We start from the raw sequence: 9,680 nt of genomic DNA on the forward strand, positions 1-9,680 counted from the left end.
CTGCGGTAAAGTCTGCCTGAGTCACTTCCGGGTTTGAGGGGTTACAGCCAGATCTCGTTAGGTTCTGGTGTTTTTTAGAGGACCCTCTGTTTTAGGCTTTAACTTCTCTGCTAGTTTACTGCTTTGTAATCAAGGTAGAGCAGTTAGCCTATAGCAGAGTGGTCCCTATAACTTCTCTAGGCACAGAGATCACCCCTGCCCCTGGTCTGCTCAGGACACCAGCCTCTCGCTGCCTGTGCTAGTCTGTTCCTGGCCCCTCAGGACAAACCTTTCCTGGCGAGCTTCCGGATCGGCTGGTAAGTTGTAGTGCTTCTTATCTTCATGAATTTAAGCAATGAAGAGTTATTTTTGAGGCTGGATTAAATATTTGGTTATGAAGGTAATGAGAGGAGCTTAGAGAGTCGTGTGTGCCTGCTCCGCCATCTTGGCTCCGCCCCCTCAAATATCCTGACTCAATTTCCAAAGACACACTTAATACATATAATTTAATACAACGGGCTTTAAGAAATTATATAAGTTATACAATAAGGAAAAAGAGAACAGAACAGGAGGGGGAGGATCTAAGTAAACTAGGTGAAAAGGATGAAGAATCAGACAAGAATGGAGTTAAGTGCAATCCTAAATATGGTACTTCACAGCAGGAGAAATTAAGTCATTCCACATCCCCTGACCTACTTCCCTCAATTAACCCTTCATGGGTGGAGGGAAAAGGAGGAGGGGAAGAGGCAGTGACACAAACAGCACCACCTATGAAGCAGCCTATGAAAAAATTACAAAAAGTACTGATCTAGATCAAAAGGAGTGTATATTCTTTTTTGACCTGAAGAGTCAAACTCTTCAATCACAGGGTATGCATTTATTTATTTTTTTTTAATGTTTAACAAAAGGAAGATCTAATTCAGTTCCAATTGATCAATGATGGACAGAATCATCTACACCCACAAAAGCAACACTGGGAAATGAGTGTAAACTGTTTGTGTTTTTGTTTTTCTTCTCAGGTTATTTTTACCTTCTGAATCCAATTCTTTCTGTGCAACAAGAAAACAGTTCGGTTCGGCCCACATATATTATATCTAGGATATACTGTAACATATTTAACATCTACAAGACTGCTTGCCATCCAGAGGAGAGGATGGAGGGAGGGAAGGCAAAAATTGGAACAGAAGTGAGTCCAAGGGATAATATTGTAAAAAATTACCCATGCATATATCCTGTCAATAAAAAAGTTATAATTATTTAAAAAAAGATATTACTAGGTAATTTGGCTTATGAAATCTTAACCCCAAGTGATTGGAAATCCATATCAAGGACATGTTTAGAACCTGGACAAAACTTGTTGTGGCTTTTGGTGTATCATGAATTATGTAGAATTCAAGCTCATTGCAATAGGCAAACAGAAGTTAATATACAAGTCACTTTTAACCAACTAGCTGGTGAAGGTCAGTATGGAGAGAGTTCAGCACAGACTAATTATCCCAGAACAATGTATGAGCAAATTGCCCCTGATGCAATAAAAGCTTGGGGTTCTCTCCCAGAGAAAGATGGAGGTAAAGCCTTCACAAAAATAGATCAAGGTCCCAATGAACCCTTTGTGGATTTTGAGGGGCATTTGGAAACAGCTGTCACAAGAACCATTGGAGCTGCACGGTAATGCTGTGCCACAGTGGGCATAAGTGCTTATTATACCCAAACTATGATGAATATGGGAAGACAGGGTCCCTCCTGCCAAGGGATTTCTAGAGAAACTTGCCGATGTTTTGAGTGTGGAAAAATAAGACATCTAAGAGCCCAGTGTAAATATAGAGATAGAGTGAGAGGAAAGCTGAGAGAAGACCTAAAATCCCATGTCCAAAATGCCACAAGGGCTTCTACCAGGCCTCAGAATGTAGATTGACCCAGGGAAATGAGAGGCAGGGCCCAGCTCCAAAATATAATATAAAAAGCTGCATGATGGCAGCCAAGGTTAAACCCAGAGAAGTTCAGGCTCTGGTGTGATCAATCAGGAAAAAGCAATCAGATGCCAGAGAGGGATTACAATTAGGGAGAATACAGGTTTTTTAACCCAACAGAAAAGCAGTATCCAGTGAGAGCAGCTCCAATATAATTGCCAGGTGATGAGAAATCCCCAAAGTGGTAAATGGAAGGGACTAGAACATTTTCAATATTCTTTACTTTAGGTATATTATCTAAGTCAATGTTCATTACACCCCCCAAAATGAATTGTCTGAATTCTCAAATGAAATCCCAACCCACAAATGAATTCAGTCTGATGAAAATTAAGCTGATGTGAAATAATTTAATAGAAATTCTAGAATGTGTCAGCATCCCTTCTGAATTGGAAGGGTTTGTGTCAGCTTGCAAGTCTAGGGTCTATCCCATGGAAGTGCTCTGCATAAATAAATATATGCGTTTTGGGATAAAAAAAAAATAACTCATTGGATGACCATCAATTGGAGAATGGCTGAATAAATTGTGGTATATGAATATTATGGAAAATTATTGTTCTGTAAGAAATGACCAGAAGAATGATTTCAGAAAGGCCTGGAGTGATTTATATGAACTGATGTTGAGTGAAATGAGGAGGACCAGAAGATCATTATATACTTCAACAACTATATGATGATCAATTCTGATGGACCTGGTCCTCTTCAACAATGAGATGAACCAAATCAGTTCCAATGGAGTAGTAATGAACTGAACCAGCTACATCCAGGGAACTCTGGGAGATGAACCACTAAATAGAATTCCTGATCCCTCTGATTTTGTCTGCCTGCATTTTTGATTTCCTTCACAGTCTAATTGTACATTATTTCAAAGTCCAACTCTTTTTATACAGCAAAATAACTGTTTGGGCATGTATACATATATTGTATTTAACTTATACTTTAACATATTTAACATGTATTGGTCAACATGCCATCTGGGGGAAGGGGTAGAGGGAAGGAGGGGAAAAATTGGAACAAAAGGATTTGCCATTGTCAATGCTGAAAAATTACCTATGATATAACTTGTAAATAAAAAGCTATAATAATAAAAAAAGGAGAAAATTTTTAAAAAAATCACGATGCCTTGATGCTTCCTGGGGCTTTATAACTAAAATATATATGAACATATTCATATATGTATATATATACACATATATATATGTATATATAATCAATTTGAAATCTAGATTATAATGACAAAAATATTCTGTTTTGTTTGTTAGGAAAACTGCTTAAAATTCCACATGATCAAAAATATTAGTGCTAGCTGAAGCTATGGTATCGAATAGTGCAGAACTGATTGTTTTGTCTTTTATTTTTCTTTCTTCTTTTCTTTTTTTTATTGCCTTTAAAACAGTAAAAAAAAAGAAAAGAAAAGAAAAAAAGAAAAAACAAAGCGCAAGTGACTATTTATACTATTTCCTTGGATTACATATTGTGTCAGAGCTTGACAGCAAAATTATGAACTAGATGAAATTTGTCTTTGATGCTTTCACAACTTCTCCAATAGTATTCCTTTCTGACACCAGCAGACATAATTTCTTCCCCTTTCCCCAAACAAAGCAAACTCAGCACCTAAACAATATCCATTTCCTACTAATGATAGTTTAAGTCTTAATTGACTACTAAGACAGTAAAAAGGTTCACTGATTGTGAGCCCTTCCAAGGAAAAAAGTCCCTTTTTATGTTGTTTTCCTGATTACAAAATAAGATTCTTGAATTTAAGGATTATTTTGTTTCTTTGCATTTTATCCTAAGAACTTAGCAGTGTCAGACATGTAATAAGTGTTTAATAAACTTATCTATCTGAAATGTATTTAATGTCTTCCAATTTATTATGTCATCTGTTTATCCATTTATATATCCAATAATAACTTATTCAGCAACTATAATATATCTATTTATTATAACAAATAACTATTTGTATACATTTGAATTGAAGTTTTTTTCAATGGGAAAAGCTCTCAAGGCTCAAAGAAATTGATACAAGAATAGTGGTGTGATAGTAAAAATATTTTCTACATGGAATCATCCTACACAGTACCACCTCATATTCTACCAACAGGCAAAATTCAATATACATTTGTGGCAATAAATCAAGAAGAAACAATTAGGTATTTATTTTGTGTTTGGTACAATGCAAGGTGCTGGGAATATGGAAGCAAAACCGAATATTGCTCTTAAAGAGCTTGCATTTTATGAGAATGATAGAATGTGCATGTTTATATACAAAGAATTAGTATAGAGAAAATCAAAATAAATATTTAAAAAATTAATACAAAATACTAAGGTAATGAAGATGATAGCATTAGCAAGAAATCAGAGGAGTAAAAGAGAGGGAGGAGAGAGAGAAGGAAAAAGAGAGAAAGACAGAGAGACAGAGACAGACAGGCACACATAGAGAAACAGAGGCAGAGAGAGACAGAAAGAGAAGCAGGAAGGGAGGGAAGGAGAGAGGAAGAGAGAAAAGGAGAGAGGGAGGGAGAGAGAGAAAATTGGGTTAAATCTTGAAGAAAATGAATGATTCTGAAGTGTAGGTAATCAGGGAATATATTAGAGGCCTAAGGAATAAGCCAAACCAAAGAGATTTTGAACAGGAGATTAAGAGATCATAATTATTAGGAATCTAATTTAGTCAATCTCTCATAAATATGTCTGTGATCACATTCAAATTTCCTTGGATATCAGTTTTAGTTGAATAGAATAAAAAGACACAAGTCATCAACATCTATTAAAATATATAATTACTGCAGACTCAAACTAATATTTTCTGTGTGTATGTGTGCATGCGTGTATGTTTAGAATAGTGAAAAGAGATATCTTAGATCACCTGGTTGCTTGTGTGGAACAAAGAAAGAATTTAATTTGCCGAGATGCTCAAGGACAAATAATTGAGGAATATAAGAGATTAGTAAAACTTTTCTGAGTTCTGTTGAATCGTTGAAATTTGAGGTTTTCAGAATAATTAGTAATGGAAAAGGGAGACAGAGAAAAAAGAAAGATAAGAGATAAGATTCCTTCAGAGAGTTTACACATAAGATGGAGACAAATTACCAATTAAAGATTAGATTATTTAGGAGATGAGAAAGCGTTAACAAGGAGGATAAGGGGACATTTCACAGAAGAGGGATATCAGAACTTACTCTTGATTTTGCTAAGAGGCAAATATAAGCAGGGAATACATTGCAAGCAAGAGAAGTAGATGTTATAAAGTCTAAAATATCTAGTTTGGAGAATATCTAATGGGTCAATTTTCTGGATCATAAAATATATAAAATAGAATAATAAACAAGTCAGAAAGTAGGTTGGCACAAGACTGTGAAGAGTTAAAGTATCAAATTAAAAAGTATGTATTTCATCCAATAAACTCTTTTATTTTTATTTATTTGTTTATTTTGCTAAGGCAATTGGGGTTAAGTGACTTGCCCAGGGTCCCACAGCCAAGAAGTGTTAAGTGTCTGAGACAAGATTTGAACTCAGGTTCTCCTGTCTTCAGGGCTGGTGCTCTATCCACTGCACTGCCTAGATGCCCCAAAGCTCTCTTATTTGCTAATCTATAGCCTCTAATTTAGGGAACCACATCAGATTTTTGAATATGGGGATTACATACTCAGACCTAAAGGAAGATGATTTTGATCACATTTGCAGAATAAATGAGAATCAAGAGATTGGAATAGGCAGCAGGGTGATTTCAGAGAGGCTTGGAGAGACCTACATGAACTGATGCTAAGTAAAATGAGCAGGACCAGGAGATCATTATACATGGCAACAAGACTATATGATGGTCAATTCTGACAGACATGGCTCTCTTCAATAATGATATGATTCAAACCAGTTCCAACAGTTCAGTGATGAAGAGAACCATCTACATCCAGAGAAAGGCCTATGGGAAATGAGCGTGGACCACAACATAGCAATTTCATGCTTTCTGTTACTCTTTGCTTGCATTTTGTTTTCTTTCTTTCTTTTTTTTATTCTTGATCTGATTGTTCTTGTGCAGCAAGATAACTGTATAAATATGTATACATATATTGGATTTAACATATTTTAACATATTTAACATGTATTGGACTACCTGCCATTTAGGGGAGGAAGTTGGGGGAAGGAGGGGAAAATTTGGGGCAGAAGATTTTGCAAGAATCAATGTTGGGAAGAGGCTGGAGCCGGGCTGACAGACTGAGACTGCTGGGCCCCGGGAGACCCAAGGAGACAATGAAGACTTTGGATTTTATTCCCGACTATTCTCTTGGTGATAATTCCGCTGACACCAAGGCCCAGTTCAGAGGCCCTCAGAAAGCCTGCCCGAGCGTTACAGCCTCCTTCTCCCTGAGATCTCTCTGCCTCCTGTCTCAGATCTCTCTGCCTCCTTCTCTCTGACCTGAGATCTCTCTCCCTCCTTCTCTCTGAGATCTCTCTCCCTCCTTCTCTCTGAGATCTCTCAGCCTCCTCCTCTGAGCTCAGATCTCTCTCTCTCTCTCTGTTTCCTCCAGGGGTAGAGATCTCTCTTTCATTCCGGGCAGGTCAGCACCAGCCCGGGCAGAGGAGCCTCAGACCCCGGCCTCCCTCCCCCGCCCGGCCGGCAGAGCGCCCAAGCCCGGAACCAGAGACATGGCCCCCGGCAGCCGGAGCCCCTCGTCCCAGGAGTTGGAGACGTTCAGGGACATTATTGTGGACTTCACCGAGGAGGAGTGGGGGCTCCTGGACCCTTCTCAGAAGGAGCTGTACAGGGAGGTTACACTGGAGAGTGTCCAGAACCTGCTGTCCCTGGATGGAGAGACCAGATTCCAAGTAAATGAATTGACTAGAAAGCTAGGAATTTTTGTGGAAGAATGTGACTTGCAGAGAGTCATGAGTGATGGTTTTTGTAACTTCAAGTTGAAAGAAATCCATGGTGCTAATATCAAGGCAGATCAACATCCAAAGAGTGAATGTCAACTTATTGAAATTAGAAAGAGATTTGGACAGTCTTCAACCCTCAACTTTTGTAAGAACATTTCCTCAGAGACTGGTTGTCTTCAGGACAATGGATATAGCAAATGTTTCACTGAAGAAGTAGAGCCCGTTCAGTCCCAGGAGACTCCTAGACATCAGAAAATCCACATTGGAGAGAAACCTTTTCTTTGTAATCAATGTGGAAAGGCTTTCACCAGTACCTCTAATCTCAATACGCATCAGAAAAGTCATACTGGAGAGAAGCCTTATGAATGTAGTCAATGTGGAAAGGCTTTCACATTCCCTTTCCAACTTGCCTTACATCAGAAAATCCACACTGGAGAGAACCTGATTTATTGTAATCAGTGTGGAAAGGCTTTCACACGGAGGTCCAGTCTTGTTAAGCATCAGAGAATCCACACTGGAGAGAAACTTTTTAATTGTAATCAGTGTGGAAAGGCATTCACCTGGAAGTCCAGTCTTGTTAAACATCAGAGAGTCCACACTGGAGAGAAACCTTTTGTTTGTAATTGCTGTGGAAAGGCTTTCTCAAATAGCTCTAATCTTAATGCTCATCAGAAAATCCACACTGGAGAGGAACCTTATGAATGTAGTCCAAGTGGAAAGGTTTTTACATTCCCTTTCCACCTTGCTGTACATCAAAACCTTTTTTATTGCAATCTGTGTGGAAAGGCTTTCAGATGGAAGTCCAGTCTTGCTAAACATCAGAGAGTCCATACTGGAGAGAAACCTTATGTTTGTAATCAGTGTGGAAAGGCTTTCACTAGTAGCTCTAATCTTTATGCACATCAGAAAATCCACACTGGAGAGAAGTTTTATGATTGTAGTCAGTGTGGAAAGGCTTTCACACAGAGATCCCGTCTTGCTGTCCATCAGAGAATCCACACTGGAGAGAATCTTTTTGATTGCAATCAGTGTGGGAAGGCTTTCACACAGAGGTATTATCTTGCCAAGCATCAGAGAGTCCACACTGGAGAGAAACCTTTTGTGTGTAATCAATGTGGAAAGGCTTTCACACAGAGGTCCAGTCTCGCCAAACATCAGAGAATCCACACGGGAGAGAAACCTTTTGTTTGTAATCATTGTGAAAAAGCTTTCACCAGTAGCTCTAATCTTTATGCACATCAGAAAATCCACACTGGAGAGAAGCTTTTTGATTGCAATCAGTGTGGGAAGGCTTTCACACAGAAGTCCCGTCTTGCTGTCCATCAGAGAATCCACACTGGAGAGAATCTTTTTTATTGTAATCAATGTGGAAAGGCTTTCACAGAGAGGTCAAGTCTTGCCAAACATCAGAGAATCCACACTGGAGAGAAACCTTTTGTTTGTAATCATTGTGAAAAGGCTTTCACCAGTAGCTCTAATCTTTATGCACATCAGAAAATCCACACTGGAGAGAAGCTTTACGACTGTAGTCAGTGTGGAAAAGCTTTCACACAGAGGTCCCTTCTTGCTAAACATCAGAGAGTCCACACTGGAGAAAAACCTTTTGTGTGTAATCATTGTGGAAAGGCTTTTGCCAGCAGCTCTAATCTTTATGCACATCAGAAAATCCACACTGGAGAAAAGCCTTATGAGTGTAGTCATTGTGGAAAGGCTTTCAGATCCAGTTTCAATCTTGCTTTACATCAGAGAATTCACAATCGGGTGAAAACTTAGGCTCTCTGACAGAGCTGCAGCATTACTGGACTTCAAGAAGTCCACACTGAAGAGAAACATTATAACTGTCATCAATGTGGAATGGTTTCACACTGAACTCCACTCTTGGGAAGCAACAGAAAATTCATATTTGAGACAAACTGAGCTTTTAATTACCTCTTTGAAGAGGTATTACACTAGAGAAGAACCGTATGCATGTTATCAAGGTGGTAATGCCTTCAGACAAGAATCCTGTCTTATTTCCCATCTCAGAATCATGTTAGATATTAATCTCATCACTGTTAAGAATAAGGAAAGTCATTTACATGAATTTCAGAGCATCTTCAGTATTAGAGAAATCAATCTGAGGAGTTCCCTATGGTTTCAGTGTGGAAAGCTTTTAGCTAAAGTTCTCTCTTACTTTCTGCCAGGGAATTCATTGTAGAGAAAAGTGTTGCCTGTAAATATGCTCCTGGGACTTCGTTTTTTTCTGAAGAGGGATGATCAGTAGACAACTTCAATCATACTGGAATGAAGGTTGATTCAGCAAGAATTGGAAAATGAGTAGATGCCCATCAGTTGGGAAATGGCAGAATAAGTTGTGGTATATGAAGAAATGAAATATTCTTTTAAAAAAATGATGAACAAGCTGATTTTAGAACAAGCTGAGCCTGGAGAGATTTACACGAAATGATGCTGAGTGAAAGAAGCAGAACCAGACACACATTGTACACAATAACAGCAAGAATGTGCGATGATCTACTATGAAAAACAGTTCTTCTCAGTGGTTTAGTGATCCTAGCAATCTCAATAGACTTTGGACAGAAAATGCTGTCTGCATCCAGAAAAAGAACTAAGGAGACTGAATGTAAATTAACTCATGCTGTTTTCACTCCTTTTTTTCTGTCCAATGGTTTTTCCCTTTTGCTCTGATTTTTCTCTTCCAACATGATTCATAAAGTAATGCATATTAAGAATAAGTAAATTTACTAGAGGAAAAAAAAAGAAGGTCGATACAGTTGTGCGAAGGTTTTCCTCTAGGGTTCATACTTGACTGTACTTTGGGGATATCATGCCACAGATAAAACACAGGGAATCTATTTA

General features: G+C 38.3%; 1 protein-coding gene across 1 annotated transcript; it reads left to right on the forward strand.

Annotated features, from left to right (window-relative positions):
• Nucleotides 1-6,152: 6,152 nt before the first annotated feature.
• Nucleotides 6,153-9,680, forward strand: LOC127559306 (zinc finger protein 260-like). The gene has a single exon (XM_051993004.1). The coding sequence runs from the start codon at nt 6,594-6,596 to the stop codon at nt 8,595-8,597; it is 2,004 nt and encodes a 667-aa protein (XP_051848964.1). The 5' UTR covers nt 6,153-6,593; the 3' UTR covers nt 8,598-9,680.

This window comes from Antechinus flavipes, chromosome 4 (assembly GCF_016432865.1).
Source record: "Antechinus flavipes isolate AdamAnt ecotype Samford, QLD, Australia chromosome 4, AdamAnt_v2, whole genome shotgun sequence".
In the NCBI taxonomy this organism is placed as follows: Eukaryota; Metazoa; Chordata; class Mammalia; order Dasyuromorphia; family Dasyuridae; genus Antechinus; species Antechinus flavipes.